The 23,594-nt window shown below is 39.0% G+C and overlaps 1 protein-coding gene and 1 long non-coding RNA gene across 9 annotated transcripts in view; one reads left to right on the top strand and one right to left on the bottom strand.

Annotated features, from left to right (window-relative positions):
- The window catches only part of kaznb (kazrin, periplakin interacting protein b), a 165,425-nt gene that overhangs the window by 86,526 nt on the left and 55,305 nt on the right, over positions 1 to 23,594 (bottom strand). For 7 of the 8 annotated variants that reach the window (XM_016670711.1, XM_016670731.1, XM_016670725.1 and 4 more), the window contains one exon: positions 8,798 to 9,005. In XM_016670711.1, the coding sequence (XP_016526197.1) occupies positions 8,798 to 9,005 (208 nt within the window). Of the gene's footprint in view, positions 1 to 8,797; positions 9,006 to 17,022; positions 17,312 to 23,594 lie in introns of those variants that run through there. The other variant, XM_007550137.2, reaches the window with a different exon arrangement.
- LOC107836068 (uncharacterized) lies at positions 6,608 to 23,566 on the top strand. The gene is made up of 3 exons (XR_001661911.1): positions 6,608 to 6,781; positions 17,717 to 17,722; positions 23,515 to 23,566. It is a non-coding gene; the product is annotated as an uncharacterized LOC107836068 (long non-coding RNA).

Below are 23,594 nucleotides of genomic sequence, written 5' to 3'. Positions count from 1 at the left end.
AACAGGAAGACGGGCGGTCTCTGGGGAGCGTTAAAGAGAAAGAAGCAGAGTGAATGGGATATTGGCCCTGCAGTTTGGCAATATGTTCCCGACCCTGTACATGTGCACAATGGCGTAATGAGAGTAGTGGGCCTCTGACAAACACAGGCCAGATGGGGAGAGGATTCTTTTCTACAATTACTCTGCAGAGGAGAGCATTAGAGCCACTGCAGCTCCTCTTGTACAGAGAAAAGATAATTATTGGGTTTTTTTAGAGAAATACTTAATGACTATCTGTGCCTAGCAGCAAGCCTTTGTGCAGTCTCTTAAGGTTTCATCGGCGGTACCCTCCGCCATGCGGTGCAGGATGACTGTATTTTGCTGCATTTCAATGACAGAAGAGAGGTTAAAGTAGCTTTTTAATTCTAAAGCTTTCTTGTGATTTTAAATTGGAGATGGTTTCTTTTTTTAAAGTAAAGCCTCTCATGAATCTGATTATAATAAAGTTAGTTTAAAATCCTTTACATTTGTGTCTCTAGGGAATACAGAGAGGGTGACATTGTGAAGTTTCTGTTTGACAATGCTAAAGCTCTGGTTTAAAAAGTTTTTCTTATTTTATTTAGCCTGACAAGTTTCGCTCCGTCTCTGAAACACTCTGATGTTACAATACGGTCAAAAATAAATGATCAGTCGTTCGGATCAGAGATGCGCCAATCAGGCTTTAACTGGATTGATATCGATTCTCATTTTCTTCCAGGTCTGAACTGAATATTTTGTTTCTGAAGCGCTCCAGATGACTGTCTAACATATTCAAACCTATTTAGAAGTTTAAATAAATTTAAATATAAAATAGCCCTCATAATACTGCTCTATAGCAACCTTGAGTTTTTATGGCAGAGTAAAATAATAATGAATAATTTAACCTGATCACTGCAGCGAGGGATACTATACTATACTTTTTTTTTAAACATATTAAATAAATGCAGTAGAATATGTGTTGCAGATGTGATACACAATATTAAGGAGTTATTTGAACCACGACTGCAGAATTTATGCAAATGAAACTAAAAAAATGAAGCAAAGCCCTAAAAATGGTGTTTTACTTTACTTCACCTTACGCTATGCAGACCCTCTGTCTGCACAGATGAAGATTAGTTTATCATATCTTATATATTATAAGAGTGAGTTTGATTAATTCAGTGAATATTTAACATATTTCAAAGTGCTTGTTTGTTATTATTTTATTATTTATTAGTATTTTATATTTAGTATTTTAAATTACTCACAGCTATGTATATATATTTTTATTTTATTTTATTTACGGTGATATTCTAATATTTTACACTTCGGATGGCATAGCCTGTAAACAAATAATCAATTTCCCCTTGGGGATCAATAAAGTATATTGTTTTTTTATTATCACAGGCTGTGCTCTGAACTTTCACCCTCTGATGTTTGTATCCAAGTATTTTTTCCCCCCCACTTATCTGACATGAGGTCAAAGGTCAACCTTTCCTTGAGGGAAATTAAAACAGAGCTATCGTCACGACAGTTAAGGGGTTAAATTATGTCGTATAAAGTTTAAATTGCGACTGAGCTGCTGCTTTTTGTATCCAACCATCAGAAAGAAAAAGATTTGAAGCATTTATTTATCATCGAGTTCAGATTTTACAGGATCAAAATACAGTGATGATGGAGCAGAATGCACAGAAATGTAATATTTTAGTTTCAAAGTCTTGTTAAACAACAGCAGCATAAATAAATATAATCTAAACGCATGGAGATGGAAACTTGTTTTATAATATTAGCCACAAAAATGTTCAATATCTCTCTTATATATATATATTTTGTGGTATATTCTAATTCACTTAATTCAGCATCTGGTCTACATCTAAAACACAGTAAAATCTTTTTAATGATATTGCTAATAAATCCAGGCAGTAAACATTTAAATTTGGGGAAAACTCATTAAAATCAGATGATGGCTTTAGGTGAAAAGAAATGAACTGTGTCCTTACAGAGCAAAACAATTCACATTCTACGCTCTTCATCCTGGTGAACATGCACTATACCAAACAGAGAAACAACAAAAGCAGAACATATCTCTCACAGATGTGACTGGATTTAATAATTTATATAAAACCTTTCATTTCTTCACATTTAGACCCACGTAACATACATTTTAAGAAATGCAGAAACAGCGTAGCAGCAGCTTATCACACAAGGTAGAGCACGTTTTTGATGGAGGAATTAGTTCTGAAAATGAAGAGATTACAAGATTATCCCTGTTCATCCATCAAAGCATATGTCTCTAATCTTACTGGAGTTTAACTAAACCCAAATAAGCATCAAAGATCATGTAGAAAAGTATAAAAAGTGGGAGTTTTCTTGTTTTCATGCTTTTTACTGAACAGAAAAGAAGTCAATAATCAATATGGCTCATTTCTACCACTGTCTGATTAACTGGAGCATCACGAACTACAAACGCTACAAGAAATGTTAACCAAACGCTCGTATTGTACCCTGAATATAAGCAGCTCTGATGCCCAGCGTCGTGTGAATCGCTTGCAGTAAGGGCCGTTTTGGAGCGTTCATGCCGTCTCCTTCAGTAATCACGGCTGTGTGTCAGCGAGGCTTATGCCTCACTATTGGCAGCCTCTCCTGATCAGCTCCGTCCTACTGACTGACTGCACGGCATTAATCTAACAGGAATTAATAATGTACAGACTTGTAAGGTTAAAGCGAGTGGATTTTAGAGGACGCAACATTTTCAACCGGCTCCCTGTTGGAGGAAGTGTATAACAGGAGCGTAAACATTAGTGTCATTTGTGAATCCTAAGCAAGGACTTGACATCAGTGACAGATTAAGAGGAAGAGGCACTAATGAAATGAAGCAATGAATAAATTACTGTCAATAAGTTGAATAAAAGAAGGCAGGACTGCTCCATCACTCATCCACTGCAAGTAGCAGCCTCTAGTAAGGAGATTTATGCTCCAAAAAGTGACAATAAATCTACAAAAAAACTAATAAAACCATCGTGAAGTCATGCGCCTACAAACAGATTATTTTCATAGGAGCACGACGGTGGCAGGAAGAACAGGCTTGCTGGATGCAAAGTTATCACAGTGAACTAAAACTGACAGAATAAAAACTGAAACTGAGAAAACATTTTCGTTAACTGAAATAAATAAAATCAGTAAATAATGGGAAAAACTGTAACCAACAGGAACAAAATTGTGTATTTGTAAAACCACCTAAGACATACTGAAATTACAGATACGATCTTCTTCGTTTTTGTGTTTATGAATCTATTTATTAGCCTTTCAAAGTGATGTGAGCAGCAAATTACGGCACTCCAGATTCCTCATGGTGGTAAATTACACTTGTCCGGAAACTGCAACAGCAAAAATTGCTAAATTTGTGAGAAAACGCCGGAGACAGGCGTTTGTATGCAACAATAATCTAATATATTATTTTAAACTGTATCTTCCGTTGCGTATTATTTATAATACTTTTTGAATTCTCCACCTAAAAATTAACCACAGTATGACAAACTAAAGCTACTGCTATAAATAAATGACATTTAACTGATAAAAACCAACAAACACAATCTAAAAAACAAAACGTCACAACAACATAAAACTATAATGTAAGAAAACTGTTGAACTAGTTACTGCTGAAGCTGCACAGTGAAGTCAAAAACACTTGAGCTGGAAGTCACTTAATGCATGTAAAGAACCACGCCACGGCTTCATGTTCGCTCCAAGCATTAAAACTAACCGGCAGCCTGGTTTGGACAGAGATGCAGAGCAAAAACTAGTTTAATTTCCTGCCAGTGCTGCTCATCACGGTGATGAATGATCTTAAAACAAGCCCAGCGTAATGCAGACCAGGTGAGGCGTCTGCAGCGGGAGGGGGGATTGTCTGGCTGCGTTTGGTTTCATCAGTCACCTGACAGGGAGAGCTGGCCTGGGCTGTGGGAACAGGAAATGTGACATCACCAGGCTGACATTCAGGAATGTGGGAATGTCAGGCCGCCTGTTAACAAAGCTCCCAACAAGATGCAGAGGGAGAGAGACTGACGGACAGCGGCTAACTGAACCCGGCTGAGTTATTTCAAACCTGAAGAGGTGGGAAGCATTTAGACCAACTTTGATCTGCCAGGAAGAAAGAAAACATCGTTCCTCCTCTTAGTTGAAATGAGACGGTTTGGTTCATTTATCATCCGCTAAGGTTGAAAACTGCATGACATCACAGACACAAACACAGATCCTGTCATCTCAGAGCACTTTAAGAAACAAACAGCTCGTAAACATGAATATCAGAGGTGTGCTGATCGATCGGCCACTGATCATAATCGGCCGATTTCTGGGAAAAAGCGTATTGTTGCTGATCACCAAAACCGATCACCTGTATCTCATTCGCAGCCTGCGTGTGCAGCTGGTCTCCTCTTTCCTTCACACTGCAAACGCGCAGCAACAAATCCTGTCATGAGGAACTTTAACGCTCTGAGAGAACAGGGAAGTTTGCGTGTTGCGGCGGAAATTTACCTCGGAGGTGAAGCAGTCAAAACGCATCAACACAACGAATCTAATGTGATATTTAAAAAAACAAGCACTTGACGGAGTTCGGCTACATTGAATGCAGGAAAATGGACATTCGGAGCGGCTGGTAAAGCAGCTCTGACCCGGATTAGCATCACAGTCAGAAAGCTAAACAAATAACCTGAAAAATTATTCAAGTCTTCGAGCTGCAGTGTAAGGTTCTATAGTAACTAAAAAATATATATATATTAGATATGTACTAAAATATGTCTATTATGTCTAAATTAGGTGAATTTATTGCCAGATTATTTTTCCATTTTGCGATAGAATCATTTATACCTAAAGCGAAAAATTACCAGCCATTCCAGTTGATCGGCAGTGATCGGTGATCAGCCTCATGGGTGATCGGTACTGGAATCAGCAGCAAAACAAATCTGATCGGAACAGCCCTAATAAATATACAATGAGATCAAATCAATCAGACACATGCAGTCTGTTTCCATCCAATCAAATTCACCTTATAATGCTTTAAACACAAAACTCTGCCATGTAACTTTTGCCTATTGTCTTATATAGTAATACACCTGAAAAAAGACTCAGCTAACTTTTCAACAAGATATAGGAGCATGTTTTAAGTTAATAATTGTTTAATATTGATTTTAAAAAGTATTACATCCACTGGAAGATTTATTTAACTTGCATGGAGTATAAAAAATCTCTGAGTGGAACTAGAACTTTTTAAAATCAATATTAAAGAATTAATGACTTAAAACAAGCTCCTATATCTTGCTAAAACGTTACTTGTAAGTCAGTTGTATCTTATTTAAAGTGTACTAAGTTATGAGCACTACAAGCTTGACTTGGTAAAAGTTTGTGTTTTTACAGTTATATATATCTGGAGAACCTCCCAAAGTATTTTATCTAGTTTTTAGTGCCAATATCTTAGTTCACTTGAAATAAGATACAACTAACTTACTTTTCATCAAGACACAGCAGCTTGTTTCAAGCTTAATATTGATTTTAAAAAGTACTAGTAACAAGAATGCTCCTATACGTGGAAAAAATCTGCAAGTAGAACTAGAACTTTTTAAAAATAAATATTTAATGACTTAAAACCAGCTCCTATATCAAGCTAAAATGTCTCTTGTAAGTTAGTTTGGTCTTATTTAAAGTGTATTAAGATATTTGCACTAAAATCTAGATAAAAATACTTGGCAGGGTTTTGCGTTATCTTCCTGCTGATTGCAGCAGTGAATTATTATTTTTTCCATGATACTTCGTGTGAACTGCATCCTCAACATTTCTAAATGCCGGGCCAATCTCAGTAAATTGGAAAACACTTTCTGATGAAGCTCACTTCTCAGAGTAACATTACCTTTTGAAAACGACTTTTTAAACAGACCGTGCTGTAATTTGATTGGTTTGATGTAATGCTTTATCATGAACGTCTTGTTTCCATTAGCTGTAAGTGGAAACATAATCATATTAACCAAAATAAATGCTTGAGTAAATAATACGATGTGACTAAGTTTGTGAATCAAGTGATTGTAATGAAGTCACTATTCACATTTGTTGAAAATTTGAGTTGTTGATGTGAATCTCCACCTGCTGGCTTGTGTCCAGAGCGTCATTCTGCTATAGGTGCCACATTCTGACGCCTTCATTTCAAAACCAGCAGGAAGTTTTTTTGGCAACTGGATCCTCGTCCCAAGAATTGAACTTACAATTTCTCCCTCCCTGCCTCAGTCGTACGTCATGGAGGCTTGGCCAGCAGTGGAAACGTGGGTGGCACATTAGGCTTTAATTTCTTGGACGACGCGGGGAATGTCTGGACCACTGGAGACCAGGAGCGTCAACGGGGAAGTGAAGCCGAGTGGGTGGACAAGTACCATCCACCCACTCAGCTCTTTTATTTAGTCCTGGATGAAACTTGCTAACTTTACTTTAACTTCATACACTGTAAAACATTTGAGCTGCATTTAGTTGGGTCTACTATCTTCTACTATTTAAGTCAAATAAATTTATTGAGTTTTAGTTTTTGAACCTGAATGTGAGTTTGTGAAAGATAAACTTACAGCAGTAAGTCGTGTTAACTTTTTATTAATTTTGTCAAACCTCCAACAGTTGAATAAACTCGAGTTTTTATGTTAGCACTTAAAAAACTGAAGAAAAGACAGGAGTGGGAACTATTTCCCAGAATGCTCAGCGGCTTGTTTTTGCCTCTTGAGATGGAAGTGCATTACATTGATCTGACTCTGTTATTATTAAGGCAAATGTTTATTTTAAAGCTGGACGATATTGTTCTGTACACACTAAATGTTTTTAGCAGAATTAATTGTGATGTTTAATGAAATTCATAATCAGATCAGAAATTTTGTTTAAGCAACTTGAAACAAGAATTTAAATTATTCTAAAGTAAAATAAGTATTTATTTTAACTTGATATTGTGAGTAAAATAATAGAGAAATGTGTCTCTTTAACTAGGTGAGAACAGTTATTTTTGTTGCACATTGTGAAATAATTATTTGGTTTAAATTGCAGCATTAAGTTAAAACTCACAATTCAAGATTAATGAACTTAAACAATGTTTAGAAAACTCGTCTCTTGTTAAATCAACTTCATGAACTTTAATTTCTGAGATTAAACCATTAACTCTTGTTGAGTTAAGTTACATTTTCCAGGCAGCAGGTGGACTTTCATTTTCAAGTTAAACCACCTTCAAAAGTTTTACAGTGCAGCATCAACATAAAATAACGTGACTCTTAGTGCATCTGAATCTGATCAGTCTTTCACTTCAACATCAATATTATTAAAAAATATGATCTGAAAATCTCCTGAGAGTAAATAATTCAATGCTTGAGTAAAAAGTCAGGAAAAGTGATTAAAACATTAAATTATCAGAATACCTGTTAGCGACAATGACTGCCTGCGTTCTCGCACTCAATCCTTCTCTAAATGATACAGAGTCAAATTGTTACTTTATAAATGGAAATTTCTAACTTGTATGAATGTGAGAAAAACTTAGAGAAGTTTATTAAAGTTAAGGAAATGTTGAAGAGAAGGTAGCTGAAGTAATTCTGCGATCTTTCAGTAATCTGGTCACTGCTTAGTGCTTGGAGAAAAACTGATTACTTCACTGTTTCTGATGTCACTTTACTGAGGAATGACATTACCACTGATAGGAAAAGATGGAAAAACAACAATTATCTTTCATTAATGAATCTGTTAGTGGATGAGAATCCATGTAGGCCACCAAGTTGATATTATTTCCTATAAATAATGTGTTAAATGCAGACATTTTTGGCTGAGTACTGCAGCTCTAGTGGGCTGTTCCTCGTCTCCTGTGGCCTGTATCTCTTAAAAAGTGGTGCAGGGAAGGAAGAGAGGAGAACTGGTGACCAGATAATTAATGACCATTGAGAGAAAACAACAGATGGCTGCTAAGGCTCAAAATGCTAAAGAAGAAAATGCTGTTTCTGATAATAAAGGTGTTAGAAAGTCCAGAGCACTGGTGGAGGATGAGTCATAAAGCCTGGTCATAATGTTATGCCCGATGTATAAAGCTACCTTAATACAGAAATTAGAAATGACAGTGAGTTTCTGAAAGTTAGCATCAATATCTCAAAGCACTCTGAACAATATTAAAGTTAATAAAACTTCCCAGATGTGAACAAAATAATCATTTTAATCTTATTATATTTTGTTCTGAAAAGATAATATCTATTAAAACTAATAGGAAGCTTTACTCAAAGCAAGAAATCAGACACAGAAAAGAAACTAGAAAAAAAAACTTTCTAAACGCTAAATTTAAAACAACAAATATTCATGGATGAAAAAGTTTTAAGCATGGATGAAACCAAAAGTTTCACATTTTCCTCTAAAACTCGCTGACATCATCTGGCTGTTCCCGACTCAACGACATCGCCATGGAGCTGCCAGCCTCCTCAACAGACACAAACATCCACTCTCTGAGTTTCTCTGCACGGAGCAGCTGCCAAAACTTGAGCAAAGAGTCGGACACGGAGCCCCAGCGGAGCCCAGCTGCTGCCTGGGAAACCAAACGGAGCGACTCCGGCCCCCGCTCCGGCTCTCACCCCTCCTGTCTAACAACAACAGACCGCCCGCCTCTCCGCTCCCTCCGTCGCTCCCAAAGCCGAGTTTCAGGGGAAAAACCGAGGGAAAAGTGGGGGGGAAACATTTCCCCACCTTCGCTCATGCTCTCACTCACACAGAGCTGGTTTGCGAGCTGCCGGCGCTGTGAAGTGACACTCACCCCGGTAGCGGAGGCTGTCATCGTGGTGGTTGTGCTGGAGGTGGTTCTCCAGCGCCGGGGGGCTGCTGGCGCCCAGCTCTGCCAGTTTGCGGCTGGTCGCAGAGAGCTCGGATCGGAGGTTGGTCACTTCCTGACTCGCTGACTGGATGGCCCCATCGATCCTCTGTGCCAGCTGCTTGTTGTCGTCCATCATTTTAAGGATTTTCCCCTGAGGAGCAAATCCACACAGAGCAGCATGGTGTCAGCAGGAGCATTACTCTGGGCGAAGCTGACACCCTCTCCTCTCCCTCCTCCACCTGCACTTCTTCTGTCTTAGTGTTTAGTTTGCACATAAAAAGCAGAGCAAGCTCCTTCCTGTCCACCGGCCTGACCTGTTACTGCATAAAAGACCTGGAGAGCATGTGTGTGAGGAGGAGGAGAAGAGCTGCAGCGCGGCAGGCGGAGGGAAAGCGAACGCTCCCGCCGTGCAGAATGTGCTGCGAGCAGCTGCTCTCTGAGAGGACCCCGCACACCCAGATGACATGCAGCCTTTTAAATGGACTGTACCATGTGCCGGAGGAGCGGGGGACTCAGACGGGGGACTGATGTGCTATCCGGCAGCAACTCTCCAACTGCACCGTGTGCTGCAAACCCCACGCCCTGCAGAGCCTGTAATGAGTGAGCAGCGGCGTCTGGAGTGGAGGAAAAAGTCCTGATTGTTTCTCTGTACTTTCTCTGTTTCTACGTTTGTATCTTTCTCACATGTGCTCCCACTTTTCCCCCACTTCCTCCCCGCTCACTCGCACGCCCGCTCGTCTTTTTGTCTCTCCCACCCCTCCTTTTTCTTTCTATTATACATCCATCTCTTTGTCCTGGGAAAGCTCACCCCCACGTCGGTGGGAGGGGAAGGGGGCTGGCACAAGGCGCCCAGGGGAATGCATTTCCACACACAGCAAACTTCGGGAAAGGACAGAGACGCAGCTCCATAAAGGGGGACACACACAAAGAGAAGAGGCCTGGAGCCTTTCAATCGAGTTGTGAACACGGAGGAGCTTTCCTGCTTTGATCAAAAACAGTTGAAAGGATTATTTTCCAGCTTATCTGTGGGCTGAGTAAACAAACCGCACCGCCTTCCTTATCTCCACTGTTATATAGAAAAATAAATTCCATCACACAGACAAAAGGTTACACTGGCGGCGTACACTGCTCGTCTTATCTCAGAATATCCCTAAATACTGCTGAGCCATCGCAATTTCAAATCTACATTTGACATTTTCATTTCCTCGTGAGAACAAAAATGGATTCTGGCTGCGGTGAGAAGCTGAAGCCATCAGTCGGGTCCCGTCGTCCTCCACTCAGATGATAACAGCACGGGGTTAATATTCACACATTAAAGGTGACATAATACGCTTCCCTGAACAGGAAGGAAACATGTTCACTACATTTTTTTGCACAAAATCATTCTTAGAAAATGAGAGTTTAGTCTATTTTAAGCTCCCTGGGCTGTTTTAGGGTGACTTTTCACTTTAAATCCAAATACGCTGCTGCTGGCCGCGCCCCCAACTCAACGTTTAGACTTGGCTGTGAAAATGGCTGCAAACAGGTGTGCTATTATACACCCGTACATCTTTGAAAAGCAGAAGTGGAGTCTCCTGCACAAACAAAAAGAATACTCTGGGGGTCGCAAAACTTCATAATGTTTGAAGTCGACTACAACACGATAAAAGTCGAGTCGACATCGACTAGCCGCAGTCGTAGCAGCCTAAGTGAAAATACGTCACAGTACCTTGTCAGCTTTATTAGCTATATTCATGGCAAATATTGACAAAAACTCACTTTACATTGTCTATTATGCAGAATTAAAAGAACAAGAAGCAGAACTTTACCCGCACTTATTCATCAGAAGCGGAGCAGAGGTTGTCCAAAAAGTTGCACAAAGTCGGGTCTGACTTTTTTCTGGATTTTTTGAAAACATTTTTTGTCACTAGTTGCTTTTATTTGACAGTAATCAGATAAGAGGGGGACGGAGCAGGGGAGAGAGGCACCTCCTCCATGAGCTACTACTGCCGTATGAAGACGGGCTTCGCTCTCAACCAAAACAACCAATCAGAGACAGGAGGAGGGTCTTAACACCGTCAATCAACTCATGAATGCGCTGCTAAATGTGCTGATGGCAGAGAAACAACTTATCGTTACAGGAAAACCGTTTATCCGCCAGCAGAGTAATGCTAACTAGCCTTAGCGTTACTCTTCTGGCTGCAGAGCTGCAGAGTAGCAGAGAACAAGAGGAGAATTCAAGAGTGATTGACAGCGCTAAGACCCGCCTCCTGGTTCTGATTGTTTGTTTCTAGTTAAGGCAGATTGTTTTTCACATGGTGAGAGTTTCTACAAATATGTAAAAATATGTTTTACAAAATTTAGATACTGCAGCTTTAAGTTGTTTGAAGGTAAGAAAATATCTTCCCTGTTTCCTGGGTCAGCACTGGGCTTTCTTACCAGACCTGCCCAAAATACCTCCCACAGAGGGCATCCTGACGGCGTCCTGCGCACAGAACCGGTGTCAAATGATCCCTATCCGCCTGTCTCATCCGTTCAGCGGAAGCTAATTTCTGCTGTATGTATCTACAGGATTATCTTGTTCTTTCAGTCTTCAATGAGCTGCTTTATATTTCAGGGGCTTTGTCCGCCAGCAGCAATATTGTCTGGGGAACAGTCTGGTGCAGGTAGGCGCTTTATCAGCAAATCTGTCCGGAGTGAAGGACCAAGTGTATTCAGGACAACATAAAGGATCAAAGAAGTTTCAGTATAAAAGACACAGCTAGTCCTTTCAACAATTCAGGTCCAGAGTTAAAGCTAGTTTCTAACTGAGCTGTACAAAAAAACAGCTGAGAATTAGTTGTTTTTCTACACAGCAAGACAAAGACATGTAAATAAATGACTAAAATCTGTTTTATCTCAGTAGCATATATTTGGAGTTTCTATTTCAACACTTACTTGCTGAAACCTCTGGTTGGTGTTCATAAACATAAAAAATTAACTAATAGTCGAGCAGTGATTATAGATTCATTTGAAAACATTGATTACATACATAGATTTATGCAGCCCACATGTGAGCTGTTCTATCCAAATAAAAAGGGACAGGCGTTGAATGTAGAATGCATTTTTCATCCCATCACTCATCTTAAAACTTAGTATTTCAGTCTTAATATTAGCAGTCTAAGTAGTAAAATCTGTTCTAAAGGACATGTGGTGTTTTGAATGATTTTAATAATGGCAGCGGAAATATCAAGGGTGATGCGTTTCACGCATCCGGAGTGGCGAGATTGAAGCGTTTTGATCGTTCGACGCGCGTCCAACGCTCCAACCAATCAGAGACTCTGCTATGTGACGAAGTGGCCTGTAGTTGGTGTCCTGCCAGGAGTTGGAGGCACCAATAAGGGTTAGCAGGTCATCCAACTGGGCTCAGGTGAGACGAAAACACCAACCTCGTCAGCGCCCAGCCAGCCTGTGAAACTCACCAAACTCACAACTCCTCTGAATTATCTGGTGAATTCAAAACACGCGCACAATGGCCATATTTTTTTATTTCAGTAAATCAAACATAGACACTCTCAATATTTCATCTGCATTCTTCAAAGTAACCGAGAGGGAAAAAAAAGGCAAGAGGCTCCAGCCGTTATCAGCTGTCGCCGCTGTTTGTTCAATAAAAACCAAACCAAAAATGTTCAGCAAAGACATCTGAGCCTTTGTTATGACTGCAGAAAGAAGCTTTCACGTTTCGGTGCAACTTTCTCAATATCATCCGCCGTTGTAGAAAGAGACCTGCAACGGAAAACAATGACTCATCGATGTTTGACGCGCGCCGAGAGCAATATGTCAGCCGTTTGACTTCAAAGTGCATCTGACTTCAAGCATCGGACGCATTTTTGACGCGCAAAACGCGTTCAGCCTGAACGTAAAACATTAAAACGTTTCTATTTAAACACAGACACTGAATTACATGTTTATGTGATAACTCTGCACCTGTACATCACACTTAAATACAATAATAGCACAAGCTTGGTCGAACATGTAGAAACAACACAACTTCAATTTGTTCAGACAGTGCAGTGAGGAACAATGGTATGAAATGTACCAGGTTATTCTGACGCATTATTTCTCAAGCAAAAACAAAAAGAGCGGTCCTAAACTAAACAAACACGATTTAGGCCTGATGGCACCTTTCTGCTGCCAAGCCCGGCATCAGTAAGCACCCGGTGGTCCGATCTCTGCTCGCAGGAGGCGGGCTGGCCCAGAATCAAAGAGTGGTGTAAGACACTGTCAGAATATTAAATCGAAAGTCAAAAACATAAATTTTGAGGCAATCATTGAGGAAAAGGGAAGGGATGATGAACGCAGCAGCAGAACATAAACCTTCGTGACAGAACAGCTCTCGAATGCATTTTGACCAACAATATCATCCATAGATCAATGCTGGTAATTAAAATAGTTTGCTAAATGATTTTATGAGCTATGCGTACAAACAGATTTTGTGTGCCACAGCTTTTCTTTCTGCTGTCTGTCTACATGCCCAACATCTATGACCACACATGACTGTTTCTGCTTCTACCAAAGGAAATCTGCAGCCGCAGCACTGTCATGTTTGATTGCATGTTAGCAGATCATTATCACTGTCTAGACAGTCACATCACTGCCCCCGAATGCTGCCCTGCCCCTGACTTAAAGCTCACTGGCAAAGGAAAAATGCAGGGCAGCAACAGAGCTGGACAAAGGACATGTCTAATTTTCCTGAATAACATAATCTGTAAGTCTTTTCCCTTAAGAAGCCACTAACCCCGGCCCGGTTTCAACCTCATACGACTGCAGTCCCAGACGCTCGACTCTGGAATGCAAGGAAATTAATAATTCATGGGTCAAAGGTCACAGCTTTGTCCCAGATACACATCAATAACCACACAAATACTTTGAGGCCACGTCCAAGACATGCAACATGTCTCTCTGTGTCTACGAAGTTGTGGAAAGTATGTGCGGCCTCGGCCGAGACCTCAGGCCGGTGCCCAGTTAAACCCTCGGAGTGACTGGTTTCCAGCTGTTCGGGGTCTCCGTTTGTTCATTTGTTTGATGCTGTTAATGGGAAGTTTAATTAAGTGTGCCGAGGGTGTGCAGTTAAAAAGAGGTATTGATAAACAGTCACCATGACCATCTGCCTGAGTTAATTGAATATCGACTCCACATACGGGAATGCTCCCCATATGATCCCAATAACTAAGTGATATATGGCTGCGCTCTACAATATACACTCGTCTTAACCGAGGAAATCGCTGCACTTCCAACTACTGATGCCCAGCAAGCGCAATGAACAGGTGAAAGGCTCATGGAGCATTAAATAAAAGCAAATCATTCCAGAGATATAACTTTCTGGTGACCTATTATTCTTCTTTGAACGGTTTATGATACTTCTATGGACTTTACAAAACATGTTCATTACAGTTTTTTCCACAAAACCATTCTTGGATAATAAGATTTTAGTCTGCTAGGTTCTGTACGGAGCTCCCTACGGCACATGGAGGATTTTTTTTCTATTGCGTTACCTCGTAATAGGTTTTGTGTTCTCTCGCAATAATGTACTGATCAGTTCATGTGGTATGATTAAATACTAAAAGTCTATTTAACGGTGGCCACCATACTTTCTGCTATTATATAAGGTTTTTGAAACATTTTTCCATGTATGTTAGTAATGTTAATATCTTATGGAAAACATGTTTATACTTTTTAACTCTTTGGTGCAAAAAACTGATTGAAAATCGATTTATTCACTGCATGTTTATGTTTGTTTGTGTAAAGTTGAGCTGGAACTGCACATGAAGCCTTAGATAACAGCAGAAAGTATGGCGGCTTACAGTATCCAATTATACCGCATGAACTCATCAGCACATTATTACGAGAAAAGCAAAAGTTTTGCAAGGTAACACCCACAGGGGGCTACGTAGTTCTGCGTTACATTCACACATTAAATCATTTTTTTCTCCAGTTAAATCTGACCAAATTTATTTTCGGTCAGTTGGAATTACCAAAGTTATTTCTATTTGCTAAATGCCACAGAAATTTGAGAAAATATGTCAGAAATTAAATTATTGATGTTTTCAAAATGTTTAAATACATTAGTTGGCATTCAAACATTTTGGGTGTCTTTTCACAAGCTTTCGACAGCAGATTGCTCAAATTCTGACCCGTTCCTCCTAATAAAACTGGTGTAAAACTGTTTATGTCTTTATCTGGTATATGTAAACTTCTGGTTTCAGCTACATAGTAAATTTACCATTCATATAAACATTAAATCCTAAATTTTACCTGAATAAATCAGGCTGCTTGCCCTGCGACAGACTGGCGACCTGTCCAGGATGTACCCCGCCTCTCGCCCGGAACGTTAGCTGGAGATAGGCACCAGCACCCCTCCCAACCCCACTGAGGGACAAGGGTGTTCAGAAAATGGATGGATGGATGGATAAATCAGGCTGCACTGAAGCAACTTCTCTTACACTGCAGTCCCTCATAGTTTTCCTGCAAGTGCTTTTAAAATACATTTAAAATAGAAAATAAACAAACCTTAAACAATGTAGCTTTCTTGAGAGATCATATTTTACCACCTAACAATGTTTGTCATAGCTTTCATTTTATTTTATTTAGTTCTGTTTAGTATATATTTTTAACACTTCTAATAAGTTCCAGATGAACAAATCTGGTTCTTTGTCCTATTCAATGTTAGTTTTTACCTTTTAAATAGTCAAACAGTTCTTATCTTTGACAGAGAAAAGCAACATTAAGAGCAACAACATTAAACCACAATGGTAAAACAGATAGAGGGCAGTCAGGGTGGAAAACTTCAGGACTAAGGAGAACCACAAAGTTTGGGTGTAGTTTTCCTCTCAAAGTTATTTGATACTTTGTTGATGTAGGGAACATTAATCTTTACTCGCTCTAAAGCTTTTTCAAGGCCGACTGGGGTGCATGGCACGTTGGGGCTTTAATGACAACAAGGTACACATATCCAAAACCTAAAATATTCATGGTGCTAAGGTTGTCTGGAGGAATCTGAAAAATAAATATTGTGCAAAATGATTGTTTTAGATAAAGTTTTGTGTAAAAGATTGCTTCTAGGTTGTTCTTTTTTTAGGCGGACAGACCTCTAAGTTTGGGTGAACAATGAGAACGATAAAAATTCCTTCTTCGGCCTGAAACCGGAGAACGTCTCTGGGGGCTTTTTTACAGCCGAGTGCTGATATTTTATTTGCTTATACATTCCAGATAGAAGTGGATGTATGTCTCGACCTCTACACTACGAAGCTTCGCTTTCACTGACCGCAGCTCTGATGTTTCGAGATGTCTCGTCTGCTAAGGATTTGTACAAAAAAAAAAAAAGATCCAGGATGGCAATAAAAAGGTTTGTCAGTAACACCAAACACTGTCTGCAAGCAAGAAATACTACAAAGGTTTGCATTTGTTTACTGTGAGACGGCATTGCATTTGGGTTGGAGCTGTGTGAATGTGATGGAGGAGCAGAGCCAGAGAAAGAAAGGTGGGTAAATAGGAAAGTGTTGCATGCAGAGGATAAGAGGTATCATTTGAGACAGTGTGTCCATCTCAAAGTTAGAAAAGAACAGGTATTATCTCTGCCATTGCTTCTGCATTTTATTTGCCAGTACTTGTCTCAAACAACACACTCAAGAGGAAATTGCTTTTTTCTGGCCTGCTTTGAATGCAACACTAGTTTTAAACAGCAGCATGGAAATAAAGAGGTCCTGACAACAATATGTTTTTACATTAATTTTTTTTACTCTCTTTGACAAAATACATCCATTAAGATTATTTTGAAAATTATTTTTAGTGATGGGACTTATTGGATTTCGAATGAGTCTTCAGGCTGTGTTCACTTCAAAGAGTTGCTGAAATTATCCATTTTTAAAAATGTTAATTTTTCTAAGCGCAAGTCATTTTTTTATCCTTAATGTTAAGCCTTTGTGATTACGTCATTAAAATCATTTGAGACGCCATGATGGAAGTCGGAAGTGAGGGATTCGAGGCGCCATGATGGACTAAGCAGTTATTTTCCATACATTTTAGGCTACAAAACGGCGAGGCACTGTTTCCATGGTTACTAATGGTCAGACACGTGTCGTACCTGCTCCATAAAGCCATATTTCATATCTTTCTAATCATACTTGCTTATAAAACGTTAATCTTCTTACCTTGTAAACGTTGCAAATCCGTGGTTACACCGAGGGTTGCCAGTCATTATGACGGCTGCTAGCTAACGCTGCCGCATCTTTCCTCATTAAAAGTTATACAATAAAATGACAAGTTTGGTTTCTATCCTTGTCTATTTGTGCAGTCGACCTCGCAATATCCTATGACTATTTTTAAAGTGAAATAAACTAAATAAAAGCGATGTCAGGTTGCAGATGTCAGTTGTTAAACTAGCTTTAAAGGAGCGCATTGGTTGTTTTGATGTCCGTCATGGCGGAGTGGGCGGAGTTCTGGAGAGCGTGACGTCATGCGGAAAGGGTCAATCGTTTTATATGTTTGTGAGTGAAGTTCACAAAACCAACTGAATCGTCTAGTCTATAATAATACATAGCCTATTTTAATAAAATAAAAATAAATAAAATATAACATTTTAAAAAATAAATGTCAGATATACTCATATGATTGTGCATATTAACATTTAACACTATCATGTAGAAACAAAATAAAAATGTAACAAGAAAAATGTCGACTTGAATGATTTTGGCAGAAAGAAAACATCCTCTTCTGCGTAGTAAAGTACCAACTATTAAGGCAACGCATTAATGGTAAACAACACAGGTGATTACACTACTTTGTTTTTCCATATTCCGAAATATTTGACTTGTAATAATTGAGTTTTATGGACAGCCCACAAAGGGTGCTGTTTGACATTCTCAACCATGTGTTTCTCCAAACAGCAAAGCCATTTTGAACTGATGTGGCGTACAAAGATCATCAAGCATTCATTGCACATGTGACAGAAAAGAGCCACGAACAGCTGAGCTTCTGTCACATGCAGTCGGCCTCTTCTAGAGCTCACACTCTGCACAGACGCACCAGCTGGAAAAGCCTCAGATGGTGGAAAAAATGGCATTCATCAGAGCAAGTCAATGAAGTGCAAGAGCCGTTGGTCTGCAGTGTGAAAACACAAGGACAGCAGGCCATTGATGGAGTAAAATACACGCAGCAGGGAACGGAAACTCAACTCTTTTTTTCTTTTAAAATCTCACAATAAGCTCTTTGCCTCCCACTCCTTCTCTGTCACATTCTGCCGTTCTGTAAGATGCCCACTCCACTCTCTTTTGAGCGGTTTCTTAGCGAGGAGCTTTACAGTTTATGGTGTGGAAAGTATGAAAGTGTGGAAATGGCTTCTTATTTTATGACACAGCAGCCAGTATTAATGGATCCATTGTGTCCCTTGAGGCGATGCGCTCAGGTAGACGCCGTACCTGTTCGAACTCGCTGCAGCCAGGTGGAGGCGAAGGCAGAAATATGTGGAGTGACCAAAAATGTAGGAAACTGTTTGGGGTTTAACTGGAGTCGTTTTGCGTTTATTAACACATAAAAACACAAGAGAGAGAAGAAGTTTTGTTGTCGAGTACTGAAAAATATCTTTGCCCACTTTAGTTGTTTTTAAGGCGCCGTGCTCTGAACTCTTTAAAGTATTTAAAGTATAACGGACTGGAGAGTATTTTTGGTTTAGTTTCTGTCTTATTAAAAAACTAACTCAAAAGTAACTTTTCAGGATTAAATATAAGCTTGTTTTAAAGTAAATAGTTACTTATTAATATCGATTTTTTTTTAAAGTACCACTGGCAGATTATTTCACTTATAATACTATGTCCAATTAGTGAAGTAATTTGGCAACTAGCACTTTTACATGAATATTAATGAATTATTGACTTAAAACAAGCTCCTATATTCTGCTGAAAAGCCTTACCAAGATATCTGAATTAGAAACAAACCAAAAAAACTGGGTAAGAGTTTGTTTTTGCAGTGTTAACCAGAGCGTTGATGTTGAGGGAAAACATGATTTTCTTCTTGCAGAAATACACACGAATCTGCCTCCATGACACTTCATTCAGAAAAGACAACTTATCCAGACTGAGGTAAACATCGAATCATAACTTTGTTATAAATGCCAATAAGCTTTTTTTTTCTTCTATGCTAGTTAGATTTTTCCTCCTTGTTTTGGTTTTACATTACAGTTTTTATCTGTTTATTTTATATTCCATCTCACCTGGAATATAAAATGTGTTGAAATAAATATTTGTGTTCCCAATTTTACTAAAATCATTTTATTGAAAGGCTTTAGCACGGCAAAAACAAAATCTGACCAAGTCTTTTTGTCTATAGTTTTTAGTGAAAATGTTAGTGCCCATGAAATAAGAGAAAACTAACTTACAAACAACATTTGAGCAAAACATAGGAGCTTGTTTTAAATAAATAATTTTATTGATTAAAAAAAGTACTGGTTTCACTGGGAGATTTTTTTTCACTTAAATCACTGGAAATATGTTGGAAAACTAGTACTTTTCTGATCAACATTGAGGGATTATTGACTTAAATCAAGCTCATATCTTGCTGAAATGTTACATGAAAGTTAGTTTTGCCTTATTTCAAGTTTACAAAGACAAATGAGAAATTAAATCAAAATATAGTAAGATTTTGTAATTGTGCAGATATTCCATTGTGAAACAGCTTTAATGGATTTTAAAAACAACAATTTGATGGTCACATTTGAATTTGTTGTGGGTTTTGTCAAATGTATACAATTAATATACATACATACACCTTGTGGTTAAATTACAGGGTTGCACAGAGGAGTCATGCTGATTTTTACTGGAGTTTTCTCAGCAAAAAACTGAGAAAACTCAGTTTTCTCAGTTTTTCCTGCTGCTCAACTATCAGAGCTTAAAACAACTGAGACGTTTCGGCCAAATCCGAAGTTTGCAGATGCATGTTTCTGAGTGAGGAGTTTGTCTGAGTTATGGAGAAGAGATGAAGAAAAAGAAGGGCTGCAACGCTGATGAGCAGTTCCTGGCATCATCCATTACTGTTTCCATAAAGGACGTGCTGCTGTGTAACATCAACGCATGCGTTTACACAGAAGTATGACTGAACCATGGTTAATCTGTAGCATGAATGATGCCGCAAAAAACCCCCCAAAAAAACGGGTCAAACGGGTCTTTTCTTGAATATCCTCCACTCTGCTATGGCACAGTAGATAAATTAATTACTTTATTTCTAATTATTTAAATCAAATGCTTATAAAAAATAGTTAAATCCACTTATTTTATTCAATTAAAATCAACATTGCAATTCACTACACCCAAAAATTCACTGGATTTTTCCAACGTCAAGGTTTATTCACTCTTTCTTTAAAAACAATGTTACAATTGACAGTGCACCATCAGTTATTTCCTTCCAAATGTGTGTGGCAAACTTATGGCTTTTATTTAATGTTCTAAAAATAAAAAAGCTCTGAGAGTCAAAGCAGGAAAAACCTGAAAAACCTTTTCTTTTTATTCAGAAAACCGTCCACATGCAGCAGAAGTGAGGCTTTTGGAAAATTAGGTTAAATTATTGCTACTAAATTGTTCTGTTTTTCATTTTGAGATCATGCTTTTGCAGCAAAAGTCATTTATTTCTGACTTTAACAGTAAATAAAACTTGTTTTCCTGTGTCGTATTCAGTGTTTAACTGCTTTACAAACTGTAGATGTGAAGAGTTTTATAAAAGGTGCCCTGACTGCGTTACGTTTTCCTCTGTGAGCGCTGAGAAAAGATACTGAAATCACTACAGCTTTATCGCCAGTTCTGACCAAACGCATCTTGAGAAACGATTAAATTCATATCTACCTCTGCATGGTTTTCCACATTCATCTCTTTTCACAATCTGTGTAATTATACACACCATGGTGTTTAATCGCAGGTTTCCGTTTGAGCCCTGAGGAGCGAACTGCCAACAGGTTGGTGAGTAAAAACCCCAGAAAACAGGCGCTGCACTCAGTCGTCTGCAGCCTGAACTTCAGCAGAGTGCCAAGCTCCGATCTCTGCAGGTTGTCTTTGGAGGCTGAGATAAGACCTGCAGAGAAACCCCCATTATCAGCCGCCTGCCTCAGTCTGTCTATCGCCATGTTTCACTCCAACACCTCGCAGTCATGCTCATCTACTATCACCGCCAGTTTGGTAATGATAAACAGTTTGACAACCTCTCCACTCGGCAATAACAGCTGACGGGACTGCGGATGAAAACGCTGCCAGGAGCCGCGATGAGCATCAAGATATCCAGACTCTGCTGGGAATTGAAGGAATATATGGATGTGGAAAGGTGAGCGTGGGCTTCGATGAACCCCAAGATTTGCAGGATGGAAAATAGATGGAATCAAAACGACGCTCCCATCTACTGAGACCAGCATGATTTAACCTCATTTGCCACAAGCCTCACTTCTGCTCCCTATGGATTGTTTTCTGTAAAATGCTCAGGTTTCACCTGCTTTGAAACTGACAGGTTTTTATTTTTTGGATATTAAATAAAAGAGAGTGAAGTGTTAAAGGTACCACACACAGTTGGAAGGAAATAACTGATGGAACACTGTAAATCGTAACATTATATTTAAAGAAAAAGTGAATAAAACTTGACTTTGGTGAAGTTCAGTGAATTACAATGTTGATTTTATTGAATAATTATTTTTATGTACTTACAATAAACATTTGTTTTAAATAAGTTGAGGTAAAACTTACTTCATTTGAAGATATGCGACAGTGGGGATTTGCCAGCAAGGTATCCCACAATGCATTGCTCGGACTCTCTGCTCGCTTACGAAACATGGAACTGCCTTTTGGCGCTGTCGCCTGGCAACCTCTCAGCCAATAGAATGACAGTGTTGTACTGGGTGCGTTTGTCTGTGTGGCTACTATCGATAGTAGCGGACAAGAACTTCAAATGTGTAAGCTATGCTAAATCATTAGCACCCATCCGCAAACAATAAGCACTTCTTTTTATGGCGGTTGGCAGAAAACTGAGGACGCTGACGTTATTGCACCCTCTACTGCACATGCGGGACACTTTCAGGTCGTTTTTAAAATATTGGAATGTCTCAGAAGCGCAAAGTGTCACAGAATTATGCAAATTCAGATGGATCGTTGCTGTTCTGTTTGGAAGGGTTAACTTAAGTTACGCTCAATAAAATCACACAAGTTAGTCAGATAATTTAATGAAAACAACAATTTAAGGCAAAGAGCATGAATATTTTTTTCAAAATGTATTTACAATTGTTGTATTGTTGTATTCCTCCGATGGGAGACTAATATAGAAACTTTGACCTTGAAATCAGGAGCGATGCGACCGAACCGCGGCTTTCATGTGACGTGAAACATGTCCTCAGGCGTTATTTGAACGAATCCAAACAACATCAACCAGCTGAAAAAATGTACTGGCAGCTTTATCAGACCGCACAGAGCAGCTGTCTGTGTGCAACGCTTCAGGAGGAAATCCTTCAAGCCAAAGCATATTTTTAAATCGTACAGTCAACCTCATTCATTCCTATCCGTTCTTCCATTAATCTCTCTTCTCTTTCTTCTCAGTAGAGAAGCAGTAGAGTCGTTTTCAGAGAGCACTGCAGCAGAAATCTCCCTGACAGAGCTCTCCCTGTTGATTTATGATGTACAATTACTTATTTATTGGCTAATCACAGTGGGCTGCTGGGGGCAGGTTAGAGTACAGATCCTCAAGACAGCAGGCCAAGTCATGCAGAGATGGATGGGAGGAAAGTTGGAGTTTGGCGTTTCAAGAGTTCCTTTTTGAAAGCATCCAAGTAAAAATAAAATGCGCATAATCACATTCGTATTTGACACCGAGCTGAAAAAGAACAGATGCACAATGTAATCAGAGGCTGGCACTGATTACACTGCAGCTACAGCAAAATGAGTTTTAGCTGAAACACGACAAAAAGAAGAGCATAGCCAGACCAGGAGGAGAAAAAAACAAACCCCAAGAGCTTTTCAGAACCGTCCATTGATAAAAAGCTTAAGTCCTGCAGGTGCTTTTCATGGTAGAGCTGCAGGGTTTATTTAAGATGGATTCATCTCACTATCACATGTTTCCACTCTACAGCACGGTTCCAATGAATAGCAACAATGCAGACAAGAATCGCTGCTTTATCTCTGTCCCCCCACAGCTGCTTTATATGCATGTCAGTAGATCCACAATACAGAGACGGATTCCTCATATCTACAGAGTCTGAGGAAGCAAAACCTCAACAAGTACTTTACTCTATGGTGGAAATATCTCTCTACACTTGAAATGAGACAAAAAAATATAACTTACTAGTAACTTTCAGCAAGATGTACACTGTAAAACACTTGAGCCGCATTTAGTTGTGTTTACTGTTTTCTACTATTTAAGTCAAATAAATTTAACAAGTTTCAGATTTTGAACCTAAATGTTCAAAATTTAGTAAGTTAAACTTTAAGTTTAACTTACTACTGTAAGATAAGCTTACAGTAGTAAGTTGTTAACTTCTTATTAATTTTGTCAAACCTCCAATAGTTTTTAGGTTAGCACTTAAAAAACTGAAAGAAAAAAAAGACAGGAGTGGGAACTATTTCCCAGAATGCCTCGTGTTTTTGCATCCTGAGATGGAAGTGCGTTACATCGATCTGACTCCTGAGTTATTAAGGAAAATGTTTATTTTAATTCTTGAGGATAATGTTCTGTTTATACTAAATGTTTTTAGCAGAATTTATTATAA

Source organism: Poecilia formosa, unplaced genomic scaffold (genome assembly GCF_000485575.1).
Source record: "Poecilia formosa unplaced genomic scaffold, Poecilia_formosa-5.1.2 Scaffold2, whole genome shotgun sequence".
NCBI classification, from domain to species: domain Eukaryota; kingdom Metazoa; phylum Chordata; class Actinopteri; order Cyprinodontiformes; family Poeciliidae; genus Poecilia; species Poecilia formosa.
The sequence above is the reverse complement of the archived record's forward strand: the minus strand, read 5'-3'. Positions and strand labels throughout refer to the sequence as shown.